Here is a 26,730-nt window from a genome sequence, read left to right as displayed (position 1 = left end):
AGGATTACTTCCAACCAGATAGGTGATTTGAAATTGAAATCTTCGTCTAGAGAGCAGCTGTTGGTAGTGCAGGGATAAGACCTGTTATTACAGTGTTCAGGCTTTTGTCTTTTGGCATGGTAATCAATGCCTGTTGTTATGACGTGGCAGGTGATATGTGCCAGGTGGACCAAATCCACAAGGGAAACTTGGCCACACTATCACAATGGTTTTGCAATTTGTATTTATTACGAGAAGATTTGTGCACTGAAGTCAGAAGTAGTAAGCCCACCAATACCTTGAGTGATTTTAAAAATGAAACCAAGACATTTATTAACAATATAAAATAACTCAAACACAGACATAAGATTAGTTACTTGATATTATAATAAATCCCAAAATTCCTAATTAACCTGACTCCCAACTATGCACCCCCTTTAATGCAACAGTCCAAAATAGATTTTGAATTTAATTTAGCAATCCAGCAAGATTACCACAGCAGTCACTCAACAGTGGAATTCCAAAGGCTTTTAACACAACTTTAGCTACTGGACATAGCAGACTTCTGCAAAAGTGACTAGAAGCCCCCCCTCCAACCCCCCTCCCACCCAAGTCTCTTCCCACGGTGTACCTTTCAAGATGTTACATGGCCAACCCCCACATAACCTTCCATCACAGAATCTCAGAGTGCAGAAGAGGCCGTTTGGCCCATTGAGTCTGCACTGACACGTGAGAAACATCTGACCTACTTACCTAATCCCATTTACCAGCACTTGGCCCATAGCCTTGAATGTTATGACATGCCAAGTGCTCATCCAGCTACTTTTTAAAGGATGTGAGGCAACCCGCCTCCACCACCCGCCCAGGCAGTGCATTCCAGACCGTCAACACCCTCTGGGTAAAGAAGGTTTTTCCTCTCACCCCCCCTAAACCTCCTGCCCCTCACCTTGAACTTGTGTCCCTTCATGACTGACCCTTCAACTAAGGGGAACAGCTGCTCCCTATCCACCCTGTCCATGCCCCTCATAATCTTATATACCTCAATTAGGTTGCCCCTCAGGCTTCTCTGCTCCAATGAAAACAATCCAAGTCTATCCAACCTTTCTTCATAACTTAAATGTTTCATCTCAGGCAACATCCTGGTGAATCTCCTCTGCACCCCCTCCAGTGCAATCACATCCTTCCTATAATGTGGCGACCAGAACCGCACATAGTAATCTAGCTATGGCCTCACCAAGGTTCTATACAACTCCAACATGGTCTCCCTGCTTTTGTAATCTATGCCTCGATTGATAAAGGCAAATGTCCCATATGCCTTTTTCGCCACCCCACTTAACAAGCCCCTCGCCTTCGGAGATCTATGGACACACACGCCAAGGTCCCTTTGTTCCTCAGAACTTCCTGATGTCATCCTTCCTTATATATGGTTCTCTCTCTTTAATGTGTAAAATCTCATTGCACTACACGTCTTCGGAAATTTACTTTTCCTATAATATAAAAATCTTTCATGTTGTCAATATGGCTTCTTTCCTTTTGGGAAAAAGAAATATAATAATCTTGCCCTCTTTATCTTGTTAGTTGTAAATATCCTACCATCCCTTTGAAAATCAAACAACCCCTTCACTTATCTAAAAATGCAAATTTTCTTAACACCTTATCTGTGGAATCCTCATCCTCACTTGTCCATCTGCATTTCAAAAGTCTGCTTTATACCTAACACTTTTAAGGTAGATCTATAAATAAAACTTTAAAATAATAAACCAAAATTTGAAATCTTTAAAATTAAAATCAACCAATAAAGTTTTAAAAAAAACAATAAAAATAAAGTAATTTAAACAAACATCTAAAACACATACCTTGTAGTTAAGAAGCACATAACCTTTAGTTGTCAGTGGTACTAGCATTCAATAAACACAGTAAATTGTAGCATACATAGGAAGAAAGTAATTAAGGTAAATTAACTAAATAACATAACACCTGTCTCACCATTCTAACTTATGTTGCAGCCGTGGGATGTGGGAGCTTTTGGACATCAAGGCAATCCATGACAAACAGGTCTAGAGGAAGTGTAAGCAGCTTGAAGGATTCTGGATCAGGATTATTGATCTGGAAGCCGAAATGCAGACACTGCTTAAGGGAGGGGAAGAAATACTTGGAAAGTTTGTTCCAGAAAAGGGTCACCTGAAGTGGTCAGCAGTGAGGAACAGGAGGATGTGACAGTCAGTGAGGCAGGAAATGGGGCTGAGTTGTAGGGGAGGAGCCTCAGGCTTTTCAATTGTCAACCAGGTTTGAGTTGCTCACAACCTGTGTGGATGAAAGCAAGGTCTGCAAGGTGGATAAGCTGACTGGCCATGGCACTGTGGTACAGGAAGCCATTCAAGTGGGGAGAGCAAAAAGGAACGTAGTGGTAGTAGGGGATAGTATAGTGAGGTGGATTGACACTGTTCTCTGCAGCGAAGAGCGTGAGCCCAGGTGGCTATGTTGCCTGCTGGGTGCCAGGATTCAGGACATCTGCTCAGGACTGGAGAGGAACTTGCAGTGGGAGAGGGAGGATCTGGCTGTTGTGGTCCATGTAGGTAACAATGACATGGGTAGAACTAGGAAAGAGGTTCTGCAAAGTCAGTATGAGGAGCTAGGTACCAAATTAAAAAGCAGAACCTCAAAGGTAAAAGTCTCTGGATTATTAGCTGAGCCACATGCAAATTGGCATAGGGCAAATAAGATTAGAGAGACGAATGCGTGGCTCAAAGACTGGTGTGGGAGAAGTGGGTTCCGGTTTGTGGGGCATTGGCAGCAGCACTGGGGAAAGTGGGGGCTGTACAATTGGGACGGTCTACACCTGAAACATGCTGAGACGAGTGTCTTCGCAAATCACAAAACAAGCAAAGTAGAGAGGGCTTTAAAATAAACAAGAGGGACGAGCGATCAAGCTTGGCTAGAGGTAGCAATTCAAGGTGTAGAGTCAAGGCAGGAGAGCAAAATAGTAATATGAGAAATGAGGGTCAGAGAATGGCAGGAAGGGACTGAGAGAAAAAAACCTAAGAATACTTCAGACAAAACTCGATGTTACAAGGGTAACAAAAAGATGAAACTGAAGGCCCTTTATCTGAATGCATATAGTATTCATAAAGTAAATTAATTGATGACCCACATTGAAGTAAATAAATATGATCTGATAGCAATTATGGAGACGTGGCTGCAGGACAACAAAGACAGGGTTCTTAATATTGAAGGGTACATGACTTTCAAAAAGAATAGGAAGGTAGGTAAAGGTGGAGGGGTAGCACTGTTAATCAAAGAGGGCATGGTGCAATAGTTAGAGATGACCTTGGTTCAGGAGATCAGGATGTAGAATCAGTTTGGGTGGAGATGAGGAATAGTAGTGGAAATAAGTAATTAGTGGGAATGGTCTACACACTCCCTAACAGTAGCCACAGTATGGGACAAAGTATTCAAGAGAAAATATTGTGTGCTTGTGATAAAAGGGATGGCAATAATCATGGATGATTTTAATCTACACAAACTGGAAAAATCAGTATGAGCTCGGATGAGGAGTTCTTAGAATGCTTTTGAGAAAGATTCTTAGAGCAGCATGTTCTGGAACCAACCAGAGAGCAGGTTATATTAGACTTGGTATTGTGTAACATGACAGGATTAATTAATGACCTCAGAGTAAAGGCACCCCTCAGTAGCAGCGACCACAATATGATTGAATTTTACATCCAGTTTGAAAGGGAGAAGTGGGTCTAAGACTAGTACCTTAATCTTAAATAAGGGCAACCAAGTGGGGATGAAATCTGAGCTAGCTAAAGTGAACTGGGAAACTAGGCTAGCGGATAGATCAAAAGAGAAGCAGTGGCAGACATTTAAAGGGATATATCAGAGTATTCAGAATAAGTACATCCCTACTATAAAAAAAATTCTATCCATGGTTAACTAAAGATTTTAAGGAGAGCGTCAAACTTAAGGAAAAAGCATACAACTCTGCAAAAATGAGTGGCAAGACAGATGATTGGACAGAATATAAAGAACGGCAGAGAAAGACTAAAAAGTTCATCAGGAGAAAGAAGGAATGAGAGGAAGCTAGCTAAAAATGTAACATCGGATAGCAAGAGTTTCTAAAAGTGTTTAAAAAGGAAAAGAGTACGTAAAGTGAGTGTTGGTCCTCTAGAGAGTGACAGTTGGAAGTTAATAGCAGATAATAAGGAAATGGCAGAAGAAATGAACAAATATTTTGCTTCTGTACTCACCATAGAGGATACAAGAAACATTCCAGGAGGTGAATGGGAGAGGGGAACTTGGTGAAATTGAAATCACTAGGGAAACGGTACTGAGAAAATTGATGGAGCTGCATGCATGCAGGCTGGCATGTCTCCGGCTCCTGACAGACTACATCCTTGGGTCTTAAAAGAGGTGGCTAATGAGGTAGTCAATGCGCTGGTGTTAATATTCCAAAATTTGCTAGATTCTAGCAAGGTTCCATCAGATTGGAAAGTAGCAATTATAACTCCTGTATTCAAGAAGGGAGGGAGGCAGAAAACAGGAAACTATAGGCCAGTTAGCTTGACATCTGTCATAGGGAAGTTATTAGATTCGATCATTAAGAAAGTTATAGCTGGGCACTTAGAAGAGCTCAAGGCAATAGGGAAGAGTCATGGTTTTGTGAAAGAAAAATCAATTTTTACCACTTTATTGGAGTTTTTTGAAGGAGTAACATGCACTGTGGATAAAGGGGAGCCTGTAGACGTACTGTACTTGGATTTCCAGAAGGCATTTGATAAGGTGCCACATTAAAGATTATTACAAAAAATAAAAGTGCATGGTGTAGGGGGTTTCTTATTAAAATGGATAGAAGATTGGCTGGCTGGCAGAAAGCAGAGAGTACGCATAAATGGGTCTTTTTCGGATTGGCAAGATGTGACGAGTGGAGTTCCACAGGGTCTGCACTGGGGCTTCGACATTTTACGATTTACATTGATGACTTAGATGTGGGGAGTGAAGACATGGTAGCTAAATTTGCAGATGACACAAAGATAGGCAGGAAAGTATGTTGTGAAGAGGACATGAGGTTGCAGATGGATATAGATAGGTTGAGTGAGTGTCCTCCCCCAATTTTAAGCTTTTACTCTTGTTTTATCTTTGTACTTTTCTATAATGATGCTAAATCTAACTATATTATGGTCACTATCTCTAAAATGATCCCCTACTGCTACTTCATCCACTTGCTCAGCTTCATTTCCTAAGACTAAATCTAGAATTGTGCCCCCCATTGTTGGGCTTGTTAAGTGTTGGCTAAAAAAGTTATCTTGAATGCAGTAAATCATCTTCCAATACCCCCTTCCATCCTAAAAGTCTGTTGAAAATGTATCCTTTCATCTGTGTCTACAATTAAGGGTAATGTACTTTAGTGCAGAATTAATGTATTTGCTTTCTTGGGAGTATTTTAAGTGCAAATTATAGTTTATCTAGTATCAGTGGATAGATTAGGCCAGTCAATACAAATTACAGATCTACATGAATTTAGCTGAACACCCTCTTGGAGACAAAAACAACATGGCTGCCCTGTAGGTTACCATATCTATTCTCCATCTATTTTGGGTCTCTTGGATCTGTACTGGGGCTGGGGTTTGTGGAAAAGTGGCAATGCTAATGATCCAGCCACATGGCTTGATGTGATCTTGAATTAGAGTACCTATTACAATCCAGGAGTGATTATAAACAAGATTTACTCTTTTCACAGGATAAACAAACTAAATCACAGAAGGCAATCCCCAGAACATTGACAAAAATCCCACGTAATTAAAATGGAATTAACTTATTCAACCATTGTAAACTCCTCATATTGATTGTATGTTTGTGATTAATGAATCATAACAACTAATGTTACCTCAATCCATTGATACCATTCTGTGGAAGCATTTTTAATGCATTTGGGATTATTTCCTCTGAAAATTGGCTGTCAGCACAGATGCCTGTGGATGATACATGCTGATATGTATGATTCCCACAAAAAAAATTTAATGAATATGATAAACTTTTAATGACTATATTGATAATCTTGTGATTAATTTTTTGGAAATAATACGGCCTGTATATAGTTGTGTTCTGAATGGAGGTGATCCACCACTGAAATTGATTGTGCTACACTTTCAAGTGTAAAAAATAGTTGTGTTAATGATTTTAAATATGCATGACTTGTACTTCAAGGGGAACTTTCACAAGTGGCGGTTACTTAAGGGAAAACACACAATAGGAGAGAAGCTTTTATTTCAAGCTTGAACTACTAATTGAGTCAGAGGCACTCTTGCATGGGCAAGAGAATAATGCAACAAACAGTTTTGTTATTTTTTCAAAGGTGGGGGGATGCATTAGCACAAATAATGAATAGCTCATTTTGAAAATGAGGTGCTTAAATCTGTTGGAAGAAAGTGCACAAGCATAATTATCTCATAGTATTCCTTTGTCATTTTGATAGGCCATTTATAGTGACTTCAGTTGTTGCTCTGAACTGGGAGGCCTTGATCAATTCTGAGTGGTTGATGGCATTTGAAACGTGATTTCTCACTTAACTGAGTGGCCTGTGTGAAGGCTGCCATCTTTCATTCTGATCCCCTTTAATTGACAATCTCCAATCTTCAGAACAACAACTCAAACCACCATAATGGCCTTCTTCAGGGCCAAGCAACTCGCCTGGCAAGTTCTGGAACAAGTATGCTCCACCTCAATATTGGGGAATATTTCTTGGGTGAAATAAGAGTATTTTGTCAAGGTTTCGAAGGTGCTTAACGTCATCATCTTTGTGCAGCAAGAAACCCATGTCTCCAATGACAAACAGGCCAGCTAGACCATGTCCGTGGATACAACCTAATGAGTAGCCACTACCTCCTGAATTATGGCCTGACCATATCCGTGAAGAACCTCTACAGATTTTGACACTATCTTCTCCCAACTGAAGCAGAAGTACCTACACCACCACCGTTAAGACAAGGGAACAAAGCCTCTAGTTCAAAGTGGTTGAAGCCTGGTGACTTCAACCCTGATGAAAGATGGAAAGCCAAATGAATTTCACAAAATGCTATGAACAAACACCTTGTGAAAAATTCAACACAGAAGAATCTTCACCAAAGTTCATGAGCAAATCTAAACTGCACCTGCACAAACTATGGAAGGTGTGAATTTTTATTGCAAAACAAAAAATTAAAAACTCTTCAGCATATGACTATGGTCGCCAGAACATATAACAACTCAATGCCTGATTCACACTTATAAAGGAGGCATCACAATGATACGCACTTTTCTACTCTTGACAGAATAATCTGGCTTAACCACCTGAATTTAAAATTATTGTTCTCCATCTACATCAGCTGTAAGAAAGAAGAATTCTAATGCCTTGTTCAAGGATACCAAGATACACAGTTGCACTTGTCCAAATTCACTTCTTTCTGCCATACTCCCTCATTTAGGAATGAGTCTTCCTCTTATACCAGACGTGTGGCTTGGTATGTGCTGTGTGGCTCGGTGATTATGAACTCCCAGTAAGTAACAAAGGCAGCAAGGATAATGAATGGGAAAGAAGGTTATGAAATGATAGTTTTGATTTTCAATCATGGCCTCTGCTAGGTATGGGAGATTCAGGGAACTTACGAACTAGTAACAGGAGAATCACTCGACCCTTCAAGCCTGCTCCGCCATTCAATAAGAACATGGCTGATGTGATTGTAACCTCCTGCCTACCCCTGATAACATTTCACCCCTCCTGTTAATCAAGAATCTATCTAGCTCTGCCTTAAGAATATTCAAAAACCCTGCTTCCATTGCCTTTTGAGGAAGAGAGTTCCAAAGACTCACGATTTTCAGACAAATTTCTCCTCCTCTGTCTTAAATGAGCAACCCCTTATTTTTTAAACTGTGACACCTAGGGCAGGTTTCTCCGGCCCTGGCCACTGCCAGGATCGTCTGGTCCTGCTAAAAATCAACAGACATTTGGCTGGGCCGCCAAATCTACCATGGCGGGGCCAGAAAATCCCGGCCCTAGTTCTAGATCCCCCTCCCCCCAAGAGGAAACATCAGGCCCTAACCTCCGACTAGCGTCGGAAAGTGCTGGCCCACAGAAATTAGAAGGAATAAATACCTACTTACCTGGTCTTGAAAATTATGTTGACACTTCCGTTCGCTGGAGCTGCTTGGGGTCTGCATCGAAAGACTCCTCACAGCCCCAGCAAAGTCGAGCTCCAGTATATTCAAGAGGCCACGTCCCCCTTTTTTACAGCACTTGCTGCTGTAAAGCAAATTGACAGGCCAAGGGAAGGTAAGTGTCTAAGGTAAGTGGTTAAGATTTGGGGGTTGGGGGTTTCCGAGCATTTAGTGGTGGGGGAGGGGGGGTCCGAGTGTTTGGGGGGGATGGGTATCCAATTGTTAGAGCCATAAAGTCATGGAGTTATACAGCACATAAACAGACCCTTTGGCCCATCGTGTCTGTGCTGGCCATCAAGCACCTATCTATTCTAATCCCATTTTCCAGCACTTAGCCCGTAGCCCTGTATGCTATGGCATTTCAAGTGCTCATCTAAATGCTTCTTGAGTGTTGCGAGGGTTCCTGCCTCTACCACCACCTCAAGCAGTGGGTTCCAGATTCCAACCACCTGGGTGAAAAAGAATTTCCTCAAATCCGCTCTAAACCTCATGCCTCTTACCTTAGACCTATGAACCCTGGTTATTGACACCTCTGCTAAGGGGTAAAATTTCTTCCTATCTATGCCCCTCATAATTTTGTATATCTCTATTGGGTACCCCCTTAGCCTTCTCTGCTCTAAGGAAAACAACCCTAGCCTATCCAGTCTCTCTTCATAGCTGAAACGCTCCAGCCCAGGCAACTTCCTGGCGAATCTCCTCTGCACCCTGTCCGGTGTAATCACAAGCTTCCTATAGTGTGGTGACCAGAACTGCACACAGTACACCAGCTGTGTGTGTGTGTGTGTGTGGGGGGGGGGGTGGGGAGGGGGGGTGGAAAGAGAATGTGTCCAAGTGTTTTGGGGGGGTGGGGGGAGGTTGTCCAAGTGGTTCGGGTGTGTCCAAGGTCCAGGTATTGGAAGTGTGTTCCGGGGGTTGGTGGGGAGGGGAAGCAGTTCAGAGGTCTAGTCGGGGGGTTAGAAGATCCAGGGTTTGGTTGGGGGAGGGGTTGGTGGGGTTCAAGGTTGGCAGAGGTTTGGTGCGGTCTGAGGTCAGGGCTGAGTGGGGGGGGGCGGAATTGATTGGGTCTGAGGTCATGGGGGTTGAAGCTCAGGGGGTTGGTTGGGGTGTCCAAGGTCAGGGGGTGGGGAGATGTTGGGTGCCAGAGACCGGGGGGTGTCCTGTAGGGGGAAGGGGAGAAAGGAGTGCGAGTGGGAGTGGGGGGGCGGGCGTGATGGGGGTGGGTGGGGGGGGTGGGGGGGTGGGAGTTGGGGGGGGTGGGGTGCAGTCCTGTGGGGTCAGTCTGGGTCCTTACAATAGTTACCCAGAAGTTAGAAGAGGTTTTAATCCTTTTAACTTTTTATGGGTAACCATTGATATAACCCCAGTGGAACCATCTGAAGTTTGCGATTTAAATCACATTTTCGAACGATTCCTAGTGCAGCACACTTGTCCAGGGGAAGTGTGACTTCTGGGCAATTGCTGTGCAAACCCTTACTTGGAAACCTCCCAGAGGGATTCCCCAGTTCATTTTTGGGGTACCTCCCCTAAATCTAACACTGGGGAGCACAGAAGTTATGGGTCATCATCCTTACATCCACCCTGTCAAGACCCCTCAGGATCTTAAAGGTTTCGATCAAATCATCTCTTACCCTTCTAAATTGCAGTGAACAGAAGCCTAACCTGTCCAATCTTTCCTCTTAAGACCACCCGTCCATTCCTGGCGTTAGTCTGGTAAACCTTCTCTGAACTGCTTCTAACACATTTACATCTTTCCTTAAAATAAAGAGAACAATACTGCACACAGTACTCCAGATGTGGTCTCACAGTGCCCAGTACAACTGAAGCATAACCTCCCTATTTTTGTATTCAATTCCTCTTGCAATAAATGATAACATTCTATTAGCTTTCCTAATTACCTGCTGTACCTGCATACCAGTCTTTTGTGATTCACGCACTAGGACAACCAGATTCCTCTGCATCTGAGTTCTGCAATCTCTCACCAACTAGATAATGATTCTTTTTTTTATTCTTCCTGCCAAAATGGACAATTTCACATTTGCCCACATTATACTCCATTTGCTGGGTCTTTGCTCACTCAAGTATAGCCTCCTTATATCCTCTTCACAGCTTACTTTTCTATCTATAATCGGCAAATTTAGCAACCATATCATTTGTCCTTTCATCCAAGTCATTTTTATAAATTGTAAGAAGTTAAGGCCCCAGCACTGATCCCTGTGGCACATCACTCATTACATCCCACCAATCAGAAAAAAGATCCATTTATGCCTACTCTATTAGCTGTTCCTGTAAGTTAGCCAATCTTTTATCCATGCCAATATGTTACCCCTACACCATGAGTTTTCGTTTTCCATAATAACCTTTGGTGTGCACTTTATCAAATGCCTTCTGAAAGTACAGGACATCCATTGGTGCCCTGTTAGCCACAGCACATGTGACTCCTTCAAAGAACTCCAATAAATTGGATGATTTCCCTTTCACAAAAGCCATGTTGAATCTGTCTGATTGTCTTAAACATTTCTAAGTGCCCCACTATAACATCTTTAATAGCTTCTAACATTTTCCCTATGATGGATGTTAAGCTAACTGGCCTGTAGTTTCCTGCTTTCTGTTTTCCTATCTTTTTGAATAAAGGAGTTACATTTATTCCTTTCCAATCCAATGGAACCTTCCCCAACTCTAGGCAATTTTGGAAAATTAAAACCAACACATTAACTATTTCCCTAGCTACTTTTAAGACCCTAGGATAAAATCCATCAGGACCTGGGGATTTGTCAGCCTGCAGCTCCAAAAATGTGCTCAGTGCCACTTCTCAGGTGATTGTAATTTTCCCCGAGTTCCTCCCTTCGATTTCCTGATTTACAGCCATTTCAGAGATGCTACTCGTATCCTCTATAGTGAAGACTAATGCAAAATGCCTGGTTAATTCATTTGCCATCTCCTTGCTTACCAATAATTCCCCAGACTCATTTTCTGTAGGACTTACTTTGTTAACTCTTCTCTTATTTAAATATTTAAGAAACTCTTACTATTCATCTTTATATTTCCAGCTACCTATCTCTTGTACTCTAATTTTCCATCCTTATTAATCTTTTTGTCATTCTTTGCTGTTCTTTATATTCAGTCCAACCTTCTGACCTGCCACCCGTCTTTGCGCAATTATATGCTTTTCTTTAAGTTTGATACTGTCTTTAACTTTTTTAGTTAACCATGTATGGTGGGTTCTCCTCTTGGAAGCTTTCCTTCTCATTGCAATGCATCTATCTTCTGTATTCTGAAATAGCCCTTTAGCGATGCAGTGGCAGACTTTTATGGACCTATCCCTTAACCTCATTTGTCAGTTCACTCTCGCTCTGCTTTCATGCCCTAGTAATTGCCCTTTTTAAGCTTAAAATACTAGTCTTGGACCCACTCCTCTCTCCCTCAGACTGAATGTAAAATTCAATCACCTTATAATCGCTGCTACCTAGGGGTACCTTCACTATGAGGTTATTAATTAATCCCATCTCTTTGCACAGTACCAGATCTAGTACAGCCTGCAGTCTGGTTAGCTCCAGAATGTACTGTTCCAAAAATTTTCTATGACATCCTCATCTGGATTACCTTTGTCCATCTGATTTTTCCAGTCAATCTGTAGATTGAAATCCCCCATGATTATCGCTGTACCTTTTTGACAAACTCCTATTATCTCTTCCTTCATACTCTGTCCTATTGTGTAGTTACAATTAGGAGGTCTGTACACCACTCCCACAAGTGACTTTTTGCTTTTATCATTTCTCATATCAACCCAAATTGCTTTTACATTCTGGTTTCCTGGACTTAAGTCATCCCTGTCTAATGCGCTAATACCATCATTTATTATCAGAGCCATCCCTCCACCTTTTCCTAGCTTCCTGTCCTTCCTAAACGTCACATACCCTTCGATATTCAGGTCTCAATCTATGCCATCCTGCAGCCATGTCACTGTAATGGCTTTCAGATCATATTTATTTGTGCTATCTGTTCATCTGTTTTGTTTCAAATGCTACGTGTATTTAGATACAGAGCCTTTAATGTTGCCCTTTTATTCTTTTTGTAACGTCTGACCTTAACTGCTGATTTCCTCTTAGATTTGTACTCTCTGTTCCTTCCTGTCATGTTCTGTTTATCATTTTCCACAATAGTACCTTTCTCTCTTGCCTTGTCTCTACCCCTCGGTTTAACACATCTTTCCAAATATGATTCCTTGTCCCTGCTATTTAGTTTAAAGCCCTCTCCACTTCCCTAGTTATGCAGCTTGCTAGAACATCAGTCCCAGGTGTAGACCATACCAATGGTACAGTCTCCACTTTCCCCACTATTGGTGCCAGTGCACACCATGCATTTATGTCTCTTAATCTTATTTGCCCAATGCCAATTTGCACGCGGCTCAGGTAATAACCCAGAGATTGTTACCTTTGAGGTTGTGCTTCTTAATTTGGTGCCTAGCTCCCCACACCGCCTATGCAGAACCTCCTTCCTTGTCCTGTCAATGTCATTGGTACCTCCCCCTCCTACTGCAAGTTCCTCTCCAGCCATGAGCAAATGTCTTGAACCCTCGCACCAGGCAGGCAACATGGCCACCTGGACTCTCTCTCTCTCTTGCTGCAAAGAACAGTGTCAATCCCTCTCACTATGCTGTCCCCTACTACCACAACATTCCTTTTTGCTCCCCCCATTTGAATGGCTCCCTGTATCACAATGCCATGGTCAGTAAGATCATCCACCCTGCAGTCCCCACTCCCATCCAAACAAGCTGAGAGAACCACAGACCTGTTGGTAAATTGCAGAGGCTGACACCCCTGCTTCACTTGCAGTCACAGCCTTCTTTCCCTGGCCACCTTCCAAAGCAGAAGATCCTATCCTAAGGGGTGTGTCTGCCTTCTCGTACAAAGTGTTTGGGTAACCCTCCCCTTCCCTGATCTGCCGCAGTGTCTGCAGCTCAGCCTCTAGCATGATGACTCAGAGCTTCAGCTCCTTAAGGCGCAGACACTTGCTGCAGACGTGTTTGCATCCAGGAGCTCCTACATGCTACAGCCATGATATAACATCTGTCCTGCCATCTTTATGTGCTTTAATTAACTACTTAATTATTTTATTCAATTATTTATTTTCTTTTATGCATTTTATAATCATACCACAAATTCCTGTACTATTTTAAATCTTAGGAATAGAATAGACACATCTGCTTACCAGATATTTACCAAACAGCTAGCTTCTTCCCTGTAGTAGACCAGGAACCAATTACTGCAGAGTGAAAACAAAGCAGGGGTACTTCCCTCCCCTCCTCATTGAACTCCTACAGCTCACCAAACTCTCTCACTCCATTAAAGTTGCACTCAGTGCTGGTCACACTGAGAATTTCTGAATTTGTATGTTCTGAAACAAAGGGACTGAGTAAGGTACAGAACAAACCAGTATAAGCTAGTTTCCTTAATTAACTATTTCAGCTGCTGCCAATGGATAGCTTTGTTCATCCTGTTTAAGCCCTTGGATGAGACTTGAATTTAAACAGCACTTGCAGTTAAATGTTTAAATCTATACTATATTAGATTTTTTCGAAGAGATTTATTATTCTCTCAACTCACCAATACTCTCTCACTCTGTTTTTCCCTCATTAATATAAGGGTTGGATTTAGATTTGGCTTTAGGTTGAGTGACTTTTTAATTGGGAGCAACAGCTTTATTTTTTTCAAGAAGTGAAAACTTTATTTTGAAAAATTGCATTTGTTGATTCGACATGTAGTTGGTGGATATAGTCTAAGATACATGCAATCTTCCCATGCAGTCAGATTTGAATACAAAGACATTTTTAATACTAGTCCACATCAAAACACATATGGATATTTTAGTGGCAAGTGAAATAATCTAGGTAAGAGGTAGGAATTTAATTTGTTAGCTTTAGGTATAGGGCGGAATTTTCCCAAACCTGCCTCCTCATTGTTTATGCACTTCTGGGAAGCGCACCATTTCCATGGTGGGCAGGCTCCTCATTTGTCTGCCCACCATCGCCCTGCCGTTGTACCATGCTGGGCGCCACATTTAAAGGCCAGCACTGCCTGGGAGACATGGCCCTCAAAGGCAAGAAGACTGCAGCCACCCTGGTTGAATAACGGGTTCCTCAAGATACTGCTGGACTCCGTGGAGGCCCGCCAGGATGACCTGTACCCCCACTCTGGCCGCAGGGTGGGCAGCGACAATCAGGCATGGGAGGCGGTGGTCAGCGCCAAAGTCCTGCAAAAGAGGACAGCCACCCAGTGCCACAAGAGGATGAATGATCTCCTCCATTCTGCCGGGACAAGTCACTCTTTTCATCACTCTCAACACACACACTCGTAAGCCCAGCACTCATCCACAGGGCCCTCACTCACTGCCAGTTCAAGTGACATCATCATTTCACTCTCTCTCACTCACTGTCATTGTCCCACCAGTGGGACCACTCACTATCCACAGTGGCCAGGCAGATTTATCATCTGGCCCGGCAGGCATCCTGCTTACGCTTTCTCCATCTCTATCCATGCAATACAAGCTGGCACGCAACGAGAGAGAGAGGTCACAGACTGGTGGAGGAATGCCTAAAATGAAGGTCCTCACAGACTTTGAATACAGAGCCATCCAGCTGCCTGGTGATGATCTGGACCAGTCCTGTGCTGATGGTGAGGTTGGCGCTGCTCTACCAAGTGAGGGTCCAGCAGTGCAACTTCCATCAGACAACCATGCCATGAGTGATGTGTCCTCTTGCACCGCCACTACCATGCACTAATTATCTCTCCTTGCTTTCGCAGGCACACCTAAACAGCTGACAAGAGTCCATGACCCAGGGCCACCAATCAAGTATGGAAGAAACCTCTGGAGAGGAATCTGGAGGCACCCTCCCTGAAAACGTGTCACAGCGCTCACCCACACCCTCCACCATTGCAGAGGCACACACCTCGGTGGGACCTAACTTTAGAGTAGCCCCAGGATCACAATCTGGTGAGCACATCACACTTTCTGATCCACAGAAGGCAGAGGCAGGGACTTCTCAGGTCCCTGGCACTCGGAGGACTGCCAAAGGTCAGAACGTTGCTGAGTCCAAGTCAGATGATGAGCCTCTAGACTCGGTCAAGCCACAGTTGCTGGAACTGCAAAGCAAGCTCGGGAACAGCAGAAAGGGATATCCGCTGCACACCTCAGATTGCAAGGCATACTGGAGGACTCCGTCCACGTTCGGTCTGAGGTGCTAGCGCTGAAATGCCAACACACCGAGGCCAACATTGGTACAACAGCAGCCTCCGTGGAGACCTTGGTCCAGGACATTGCTCCTGCACTGCTGCAGAGGCTCAGCTCCATCACTAATGCCCTAGTTGTCCTCCAATGGTGTGTACACAAGAGGGGTGCTGGGCAGCTTGATCTCACTCCAGCTACCCCTTCTTGTCATGGAGTCAGCCTGGGGCCCCTGGGCACCCAAAGAGAGGAAGATCCGCAGGTGCTCACTCCGGCCCATCCATCCAGGTGACCCTGAGAGTGTCAGTCCCATCCGACTCCCGTCTTCCTGTGACCTCAGCAGCTCCAGCTCCACAGGCTGAGGAGGGTGCCACTGCCATACAGCAGGACCATGTAAACAGGTCGGGACCCTCCAAGTCTCAGCCCTCCAGATGACACCGGCCAAAGTCACCACAGACAGCATTTCAGTCAGCAGGCTGCCTCCACCTCCTCTGTGGATGATTGGGGAGCACCAAGACATAGGGTTAGGGCAGTTAAGGAAAATTGGTTGCACAGCCTGGGCATGGGTGTTAATCACTTGTACGTACTGTTCACTGTTGTCAATAAACTCCCAAGAATGTCTCCTTGCCTATGGCTTCTTGTTCTGTTGAGCAGTGTTCTTGTCACTCAGATGTGAAACCTTTCTGCACAAGATAAAAGGCAGGCGTCTCAGTCCAAAGCCTCTTCCCTGTGCTCTGTGCAGCCTAGAGATCAAAGTGATCCGGCCTCTCACTCTCTGGGGACATTACTGATGCCTGCACTTCATTGCTGCCAGAATGTAGTGGGCAGGCGAGTTCTCTCATTCTCTAGATGTGCTCTCAGCACCTCCTAAGGAGGGGCTGGATCCTATCTCTTCAGCATCTGTGACCACTGATGTGTGCTCCAGCATCTGAAGGGGGTCAGGTGCTGATGGCGGACAAAGCATCAGATGCTTCTAAAGTTTCATGGCTGCGTCCCTAAGATATGACCTGATCATGGAGCACAAAGGAGCTGCCCTCGGCCAGACAGGAGTTAGACATTCTCAGAGGCTGTGAGAAGATTTATGGAATGTCCTCACTGCATGTTGTCATCATCCGTCTGCAATTGAGTGATTATTAGGGCCTCCACCGTGTCTCGATGACAGGAGCATTCTCACAGAGAGTGTTCATGCTGCAATAAGCCAGACTAGAGTCAAACTTTTACAAATACGAAGTGAGCAACTATGTGGTCACCTCAGTGCATGTCGTCATCATCATCCACCAATCTAGCAGCTATGAGGGTCTCCCAAGCATGCCTGCCTCGTCTAGTCAGTGCAAAGGAAGGCCTCATCCCCATCATCATTGCCTCCGACGACTTCCTCAGCCTCCTCCCATCAGCATTGTCCTCATCAGAGGAGATGTGCAGCTCCTCCATCTCCTCCTCAGCCAGCTCTTCTCCCCGTTGGAGTGTCAGGTTGTAAAGGGCACAGCAGGTGACGATGATGCGTGACACCCTCTGCGGACTATATTGCAGGGTTTCACCAGACCGGTCCAGGCACAGGAACCTCATCTTCAGCATCCCGATGGTCTGCTCCATCAAGTTGCGAGCTGCAGCATGAGCCTCATTATAGCATCGCTCTGCTGTAGTCTGAGGCTGCCGCATGGGTTTCATCAGCCACAGCCTCTGTGGGTAGCTCTTGTCTCTGAGGTGCCATCGCTGCAGCTTATGTGGACCCTAGAAGACTCTAGGTACTTGTGACTGACAGAGATGTAGGCATCGTGCACATGCCCTGGAAACCGTGCACACACCTGCAGGATGCATTTCTGGTGATCGCACAAAAGCTGCACGTTCAGCGAATGGAAGCCTTTGCGGTTTATGTAGTCCACATGAGCGCAGTCAAATGCACCTTGCATCTGTGGGAAACCCAAGATTTGGGCGAATCCAATCGCTCTTGCATCCTGGCTATCCTGGTTCGGGGTAAAATGCACAAAGTTGTGTGCCCTTGCAAGGATGGCATCCATGACCTCATAGATTCATTTGTGGGTGGAGGCTTGTGATATCCCACAGAGGTCACCTGTGGAGCCCTGAAAGGAGCCACTGGAGTAGAAATTGAGCACTGTGGCCACTTTCACAGCCACTGGCAGAGGATGCCCTCCATGTCCCCTGGCACCATATCCTGCAGTAACTGGCAGATGTGAGCGACGAGTTCCCAAGACATTTGCACTCTTTGGTGACACTGGTCCTTGGCCATCTGCAGGAATGAAAGGTGGTGTCTTTAGACCCTGGGTGTCACTAGGTGCTGACTGGTGACAGCTTGCTGTGGCTCTTGGGCAGCGTGTGCGGGAGCCCCAGCCGGTCCTTCTTCCTGAGGTTGCTTCTCCTGCCTCTGCACAGCCAGGAGCCTCAGTCACTCTCTCCTCTGTCTTTCTCACTCTCTGTAGGCCATCAAGCATACAGCAAATTCACTAGGCTCCATGATCCTGATGTGCTCCTCCTGCGGGATGAAAGGGAGAGAGAGACATGTGGTTAGCATGGGTGTACTAAGAACCTGTCCTGGTTAAGTGTGACAGCTGCTTAACGCTTCCCAGAGAGTGCTGGCCACCACTTAGACATTAGTGCACTGTATGGCTGCCCTGTTAGCTTGAACCATGGGGGAGACTGGTCCAAACCGAGTTGGTGACATTGCAAGAGCACCTCCAGAAGTGACTGCTCCATGGCCAGCTTTAGCAGTCTTCTAGCTGTTTTGCAGTCTACTAAAGTGCTCATGGATTTGCAGTCTGGGCTGGGGTTGTGGGGGAGGGGAGGGGGTGTGGTGGTGGGTGTGGAGGTGGGCAGTTTGACGGAGGGGGTCGAGAGAGCTCTGCAGAACTTGGTGGCACTTCAATGCCTCTTGAGTGGGCAGTAAGCTCATAGCCCGACCCCCTGTCGCTCCTGAAGCCTGCAAAACAACAGGTGATCCGGACATGTTCTGCAGAGCGTTGCTGTGTACTCACTTTCAGTTCACCTAAAGTGCAGGCTGCCAAGTGCACATCCCCTCTGTTCTGTTCTGAAACACGTCGGCGTGCTTTCCCACCAATGTGGACGAATAATCCAGCAGGGGTGCAAGAGCCTGGTGGGATGGTCTGACAATTACAATGAGGTTCCCCACAACTGATGGCGGGCAATGCAGCCCTCTGTCGGCAGGCTGAGTGGACAATCGCAACCTGCCTTCCTGCTGTCATAAAACCAATCGCGCCATATTTTCCACTCACGCTACCTATCACGCCCGCTGCCAGTGGGCACAGAAAATTTCGCATATAGAGCGAGTTTTTATGTGTAAAGGTGGCTGTAACTGGTCACAAACGTTCCATGTAGACAATAACATTGGTATTCATTGCTGTCAGACACATCTATTGCTTTCTTTCCCCATTGTATTATGTGTAATTTTCTGATTTTTAGATGTGTTTCAGGACTAGAATTTCTTGAGCTTTCCCCCATTGTGAACGATCAGAGCTAATCCACATGCAAATGAGTTTATTAGATATTTATTAAAGGTAGACTTGATTTCCCTGTCTGAAGATTCTGCTGGGAATGGTCTTCAGAACTCCAATCAAATCAGTTCAGTTCAAAAGACCACTAGGCAAGTGCAATCATGATTGAGGAGGTGAAAGCAGATTGTCCCGAGACAGGTCATGACATGCACTTGCCTAGGTAGAAAAATTAACCTCTAACTTGAGAGAAACATTTACTCTGCTGCTTTTACATATTTCCTGCCTAAAATTAGAGTTACACAACTAGTTTGAAACCACAATGGATTCTGTATCTATACAAATAGCTTTTTCTAAGCTACGTTAGAAACTGGACACATTCTCTAGAAGGGTTAATTATTGCCAGAATGATATTGGAATCTGTACACATTGCAAAATTACTACTACTCTGACCATTTCATTGGCCTCTATGTTTCAGTTGTATTAATATTGAAACTAGAACTGGGCATAACACTGCACAGTTAGTAATACCGGCACTTGGGTGAGAAGTTAGATTGTTGCATGTTCAATAATTAGGTTACTATCCACTCTCGAAGGGCTTGAAAGCGTTTGATTGGTATTTCAATTGTGAAAACAATGGAGTGGAGTGTATTATAAATTTACCAGAGAAAGTCACAAATATCCACTTCTAATACTGAGTGATTCATATATCCTAAAGCTTATTTCTTTAACCTGCAGTTGACGAATTAATAGACTGAATCACGTATTTTTACAGAAGAATAAAAATGCCAGCCAGCCTTTTTTAACATCCCAATGCAACAATTTTGTGCATGCAGTGTGTGACCATGGATGTAATGTCCTGAAATACAAATTTTCAGAACTGCTATTTTAAAATCTTAGTCTATAAAGTCATAATTTTATTTAGAAATGTTATTTTTTCTTCTCCAATCCTTCTATATAATTGCTCCATTTTCTTTTCCTTTTTCATTTGTGGAGGTTGGTGCCAATGGCACAGAAATCTTTTCTGTTTCCATTTTATTTTACTTCATGTTAACAAATGTGCTCATGGTGCAGATGAAAGAGGATTTTTTTCTTGTCTCTGAGATTAACTTTCCCAATGCCCAGGATCTGGCATTAAATAGTGCCTTTTGGAACTTATCCATAAACCTCCTAACTTTAGGATTATAGAAAGAACTGGCATTTAACTATTGCCTTTTGGGTAGATTTTTGCCTCATTTACTTTCTGTCCTTTGGCAGATTTAGGATGGTTGGAATGGGAAAATGGGCTGGTGGGGACCAGTCCTGAAGCCCTGCTGTTTTATAAGGTAAACCCTGTTGACATTTATGTCTGGCTATGATCCTGCCTACCTCACATAAAATGATTTAATTTGCTCTTTACACTAAAATGTTCTATGAGCCTTTTTTAATGCCAGTGGCCCACCTCTCTGAATTACTGACTCTAAAAGCAGTGTCGCTTGCTGGATGATGTAGCCAAGTGAAAGTGTAGTTAAAGGCCACCAAGGGAGAACTTCTTGATAAAACTCTCCTCCCTTAGGACTTGCTCCTTTTTGCAGCTCAAAATTGCCGATTCATTCAGTATTGGTTCCAATACTTAGTGCCTTCACTTCTTTTCCATTCTGTGGTATATGCACCACAGGGGCTATTATTTCCCGTACTGCTATTATGAGGAGGAACATGGAGGGAAAATGGGCTAATTGGGTGCCATTTGCAACATGTGACAACCACTTGCTGAGCAGGATCTAGTAGAATTTCAGGGAAACAGTAGATGCTGCTCAACATAGAGAAGGCAAGACAGGTGGGGAAAATGAAATATTCTCCGCTTAGCTGATCTTCCCCAGCTTGAGTCCTCATATAAATGCTCAGGACTGCCTTCTAGAAACATAGAAACTAGGAGCAGGAGTAGGCCAATCGGCCCTTCAAGCCTGCTCCGCTATTCATCATGATCATGGCTGATCATCCAACTCAGTGGCCTGCTCCCGCTTTCTCTCCATACTCTTTGATCCCTTTCACCCCAAGAGCTATGTCTAATTCCTTCTTGAAAGCATACAATGTTTTGGTCTCAACTACCTTCTGTGGTAACAAATTCCACAGGCTCACCACTCTCTGGGTGAAGAAATTTCTCCTCATCTCAGTCCTAAATGGTCTATCCCATATCCTCAGACTGTGACCCCTGGTTCTGGACTCTCCGAGCATCGGGAATAACCTTCCTACATTTACCCTGTCTAGTCCTGTTAGCATTTTATAGGTTTCTATGAGATCCCCCCTCATTCTTCTGAACTCCAGCAAATATAATCCTAATCGACTCAATCTCTCCTCATATGTCAGTGCCACCATCCCAGGAATCAGTCTGGTAAACCTTCACTGCACTCCCCCTATAGCAAGTACATCCTTCCTCAGATAAGGAGACCAAAACAGCACACAATATTCCAGGTGTGGTCTCACCAAGGCCCTGTACAATTGCAGCAAGATATTCCTGTTCCTGTACTCAAATTCTCTGGCTATGAAGGCCAACATACCATTTGCTTTCTTTACCGCCTGCTGCACCTGCATGCTTACCTTCAGTGACTGGTGTACAAGGACACCCAGGTCTCGTTGCACATTCCCCTCTCTCAACTTATAGCCATTCAGATAATAATCTGCCTTCCTGTTTTTGCTACCAAAATGGATAACCTCACATTTATCCATATTATACTGCATCTGCCATGCATTCACTCAGCCTCTCCTACCAAACAAAGCATTTGAGAGAATTTTGCTTAAGCAGTGAAGAAAGACTTGGTATAGCCAGTCTGTGTTCTATTTGGTGTGAAAGAAAGTGGAAAGAATGCAAATCATTTTGAGGAGTTGAGTGGGTGAAAAAACATGCAACTGTTCTGTGAAAGAAAGCCTTTCTCTTTGCTTGCCACCAAGTTGGAGTTGCCGCTTCACTGGGATCATAGATCGTGCAGTGTGAGATATGAAGAGTGGGCATGTTGCTTTGCATGCTACATTACTGATGTGGGAGTATGCCAGAGGCTGTATGACTAATATAAATGCAGAATAGACATGTCTTTTCTTTCAGTGGGCAATACTTATTAACTCCTTTATGACACCCTTCTTCAGTCATGAGAATACTTTGTGTATTTCCTCTAATGGACAATTCAGTGTTTTCCACCTCTTGCCATGTCTGCTTCATGGTTGTTTTATTACAAAGACTTCCATCAGCTCAAACATAGCCACTTTCCTGATCTCCACTACCTCTAGGCTCTCAATTATAGGGAAGTTCTTACAGTTCTTGAAACCTTTGCACAGTAGTCAGTCTTCAGCAGAGTTGCCCTCAAAAGTAAAGCAGCCCTTTAAGAGGGTTCTTCAGGCTATTTAGGGGATCATGCCTTATTAATAAACTATTTGGCTAAACATTATGTTTTTGTCTAAATTTGATGCAAAAATTCAGTTAGGCTGGCCGAGGATGCCATTAGTTCAATGAGAATGCCAAAAGCATAGACCAATTTTTGGCTAAATGGGGAAATTAGCGATTTGGGGTGGTCCCTGCAGATGCTCATTATTGCATCTTCCCCCTGTACTGACTGGTTGCTCCAGTCATTTGCAGAATGCTGAACCAAGTTCCATAGGAAGCAAGTCACAAATGATATGTGGCAACTCCTTTATTGTATTTTGTAAAGATAGTTGTGAGCATTTCTTATTTACTTTGTTTTACTCACTTTACAGGAAGGTGGTGGGATAGTGGTATTGTTGCTGGACTAGTGATCCAGAGACCCAGGGTAATGCTCTGGGAACCCAGGTTTGAATCCCATTATGGCAAATGGTAGAATTTGAATTCAATAAAAATCTGGAATTAAAAATCTAATGATTACTATGAAACCATCTTGATTGTCATAAAACCCATCTGGTTCACTAATCCTCTTTAAGGAAGGAAATCTGCCTTTACCTGTGGCCTTCATGTGACTCTTAAATGCTCTCTTAACGAGAACAATTAGCCTAGCCAGCGATGCCCACATCTCACGAATGAATAAAAAATAAATAAATCTAATAAGGATTTCAAGAAATTTATTTACCCAGAGTGTGATTAGAATGTTGAACTTGGAGTAGGGTGAGATAAGGTATTTGGGGCAAATAGCCTTGTCTATGTTACAATTTTTATGTAAACCCAATTTTTTTCCTTTCCAAGCATTTGGTTTTATTTTTGATTCGATGTGTTATTTGCTTGCAGCTGATTTTACATGGGCCTAGAATTTTCTGGGGCAGTGAAACTTGTGGCATGCTCCATGCGTTGAATATTTTTTTCTTCACCTGTAAGTTTGAAAATATTTTGTTCTTCAACATGCTGGAAGTGCGAATTGATGAAGGTGTAGTGAGGTCAATGGGCATCTAGGACCTCAGTGAGCAATGGGACCAGGAGTCTATCTTCTTAACCAATGAAATTTAAGGATAGAGAAAGAAATGGCAAGGACTGAGAAGGGAAAAAAGGTGAATTAAAGTTAAATTAAATGCAGAGAAGTAGAGACAGGAAATGTAGGTTAGGAGAAAACAGGGAAAAATGCAGAAACAAAACGTAAGAAAAATATAGCATTTTAAAAATCTTTAGAAACAATTTATTACAAGCAGGAGTGAGACTCCACTGTTTCAATTGTTTCCATTTTGGACCTCCCAAGGTTGAGTATATTGCAGGAGTATAAATCTTGTAATTAAATAGGTCTTTACGTTGTGAAATACCAGCCCTAACTTTACAGGTTTAATTTGTATTTATGGTGTACATTGACATTCATGGGGAAGTTGGCAATGAAATCCAATCTTTTGAGTTTAACAGCAGAAAAATGTAAATCTTCCAGCATTTTGTATACTTTGCAACTCAAACCATAACTTTAACTTGCTAAAAAACCCTCAATTTTTTTTTTGGATGCAAAAAAGAGCATGTGCCTTTAACTCGCTGTTATTTTGATTGCAAATTTTGGTCCAGCTTGGAATGAATTCAGGAAAAGAAAGCAAATTTTAAAATCTCAAAGCCTGGTTATCGGGTAGGAGCCATGCCTCCTTTTTGCTCCCAAGGTCAACACTGAAATAAACAAAATTAGTATCCCTGGCTTTAACTATGCGCTTTTGCCGTTTCCAGTCCATTCATCTTGTATTGCTGAATTACGCATTACCTGCAGAATTACTGGATACATCACATCCTATGTTAATGTTTTTCAATTATGTTCCCTTTATTCCTCCATGGGAGTTAGCCATTTTTTCTTGATAAGGAAGAGCGAGGTCACACAACAACATGGCAGAGCGAAATTAAGGCAATATGCTTGATTTTCCATCAGCCGATCAGTAATTGCTTCTTTCTTGCTGCATTATGGAAGCTACATATAGCCTTTAAATTGCACCTGATATTAGTACGGTCTTGTCCACATTAAGGAGACCACATGGATGATAACTTTAAGAACTTGTCCATTCAGCCTGTCAGCGTACCTAGAGCTCCTGGCTGCCATTTTAATCCTCTGCCCCACTCCCACTTTGATCTTTTTGTCTTCAGCCTCCTGCACTATTCCAATGAAGCTCAACAAAAGCTCTAAAAATAGCTTTTGCTTAGGTAATTTGTGGCTTTCCAGACTTAATGAATTCAATCATTTCAAATCAAAGGAACATAAGTAATAGAAGCTGCAGTAAACCACTTGACCCTTTGAGCCTGCTCAGCCATTCGTCAAGATCATGGCTGATCTTTCTACCTCAACTCTACCTTCCTGACCTCTATCTTGAATATACTCAACGACAGACGTTTGTAACCCTCTGGGATAGAAAATTCCAAAGGTTCACAACTCTTTGGGTGAAGAAATATCTCCTCACCCCAGTTCTAAAGGACCAATCCCTTATTGTGAGACTGTGACCCTGTGTATTGCTTAACCTTTTCTCAGCATCTAGCCTGTCAAATCCCTTGAGAATTTTATATGGTTTCAAAGTGATCATTTCTCATTCTTCTAAACTCCAGGGGATATAGATCTTACCCCATCCCCGTTTTTCAAATAGCAGCTTTTGGTGTTGAATCTGCTATTCCCATTTACACCTCCAGACCTATCATTTGTTTCTTTACTTTCCCATTACCAACTCCTTTGATTTTTGCACCATCATCCCTTTTGATATATAATCTCCCCTGCCTGCAATCCTGTCACAGCTCTTCTTTTTTCCTCACTATCCCCTTTCATTGCATCTGGACTTGCTTAAATCCTACATTTCCAACCTTTCCCCAGTTCTAACAAAAGGTCAAACGTTAACACAGTTTCTCTCTCCACAGATGCTGCCTAACCTGAGTATTCCCAGCATTTTTTATTTTTATTTCAGATTTCCAGCATCTGCAGTATTTTGCTTTTGCCTTATTTTAGTAGTTTGTTTAGCCCATCATGTTTGTGTTGTCTGGTTCTGCCAATATAGCAGTAATATTGTTCACATTCTCTTCCAGTTTTCACCCCGTGCCCCCACTTTCTCTCAACACCCACTCCCACTATCTTGATAAACAAGTACCTGTGCAATTATCCTTTTGTCATTTTGGATATTGCGAGGCATTATTGTAAATCCTAGAGAAATTTGTTTGGAATTTCCAATCATTTCATTACTGCTTTGATTCTTGGCTAGCCCTGTATTCTTGAGCTGGATTATCTTTATCTAAAATTTATGAATATTTATTTGGTAAATTGTCTAGAATTGGGCAATCTTGTTGTTTGTAGCTTTCAGCGCATCTGGAATCTCAAAAATAGGAGTTTTTTTTTAAAAAATCCAATGAACTAAAAACAGACCGTTCAGCCACTGTAAATCAGTGGCCCTGATAATGACCATTTTAAAAGGGGATATAAAAGCTATTTACTGCGGATGCTGGAAATCTGAAACAAAAACAAAAATAGTTGGAAAAACTATGATGAAGAGTCATTCGGACTTGAATTGTTAACTGTGTTCCTCTCGGCAGATGCTGTCAGACCTGCAGAGTTTTCCAGCTATTTTTGTTTTTATTTTAAAGGGAATGTTTATTTCCCTGACGAGATCACTTTGTATAATTTGTGGGAGATCCTCCTTTTCAGTGCTTGTTGCATTCTATGTACTTGTTGCAGAAATCACTCGTTGAAACAAAATCTAGAGATGATCTAATACTAACTCTTGCCGCTGTTTCACATTGATAGAATGCTGGGAACAAAACCCAGACCCGGCAAAGAAGACAACAGGAAAGTTTTATTTGGCCGTAGACATAGGATTTCTCTTATTACTCTTAGCTTGACCTTTACTCGAGAAAATTCCTGGGCTCTTTGGTTTTGCTTTCCTTTTCTCACCCCCAATTTTCTCCACTCTTGAATGTGTTGAAAGCTGAAACTGTGACTCTCAAACCATTAAGTCTTTTTAAAAATGCTTCTTCCTGTTTCCTCCATTCAGAACCAAGGTAGGCAGAAGAAATGTCTAGTCTTGGCAGACTCTAGTCCCACTTTCTAATTGATCTGCGTGTCTGATACTTGCGATCTCCAATTCCACTAATTTTTTTTCTTTCGCTAATGAACTGCTAAGCAGCTGAGTGTCAGCTTAAACACCCAGCTGTTGGGATATGTCACCCTTTGTTGTTACTTTGAGCACTTTTATCTTTTCACAGCTGCTGTATTTGAATCTTTTCCTGATGCATGTTTTTACCTGTGTTCTTTTTATTTTACAGGTTTTCTGTAAAGACACTAATTGACCGCTCCTGCTTTGAGACCATTGACGACTCATGTTCGGAATTTACAAATTTTGCAGCTATTCTGGAACAAGTCCTGAGTCATCGTCTCAAAGGTAGCCTTATCTGCTCTGTGCACAGATGGCGAAATACCCTGCTAGGTCACACTTGTTTATCAAATTCATG

The 26,730-nt window shown here is 43.1% G+C and overlaps 1 protein-coding gene across 3 annotated transcripts in view; it reads left to right on the top strand.

The window, feature by feature from the left end:
• The window catches only part of rundc3b (RUN domain containing 3b), a 107,540-nt gene that overhangs the window by 9,915 nt on the left and 70,895 nt on the right, over window positions 1-26,730 (top strand). For 2 of the 3 annotated variants that reach the window (XM_041183180.1, XM_041183182.1), the window contains exon 2: window positions 26,545-26,660. The exons of the other annotated variant lie outside the window; for it this stretch is intronic. In XM_041183180.1, the coding sequence (XP_041039114.1) occupies window positions 26,545-26,660 (116 nt within the window). The remainder of the gene's footprint in view (window positions 1-26,544; window positions 26,661-26,730) is intronic. 3 annotated transcript variants of the gene reach the window in all.

Source organism: Carcharodon carcharias, chromosome 3 (assembly GCF_017639515.1).
Source record: "Carcharodon carcharias isolate sCarCar2 chromosome 3, sCarCar2.pri, whole genome shotgun sequence".
Taxonomy (NCBI): domain Eukaryota; kingdom Metazoa; phylum Chordata; class Chondrichthyes; order Lamniformes; family Lamnidae; genus Carcharodon; species Carcharodon carcharias.
Note: the sequence above shows the minus strand (reverse complement) of the source record. Positions and strands in the feature narration are given on the sequence as shown.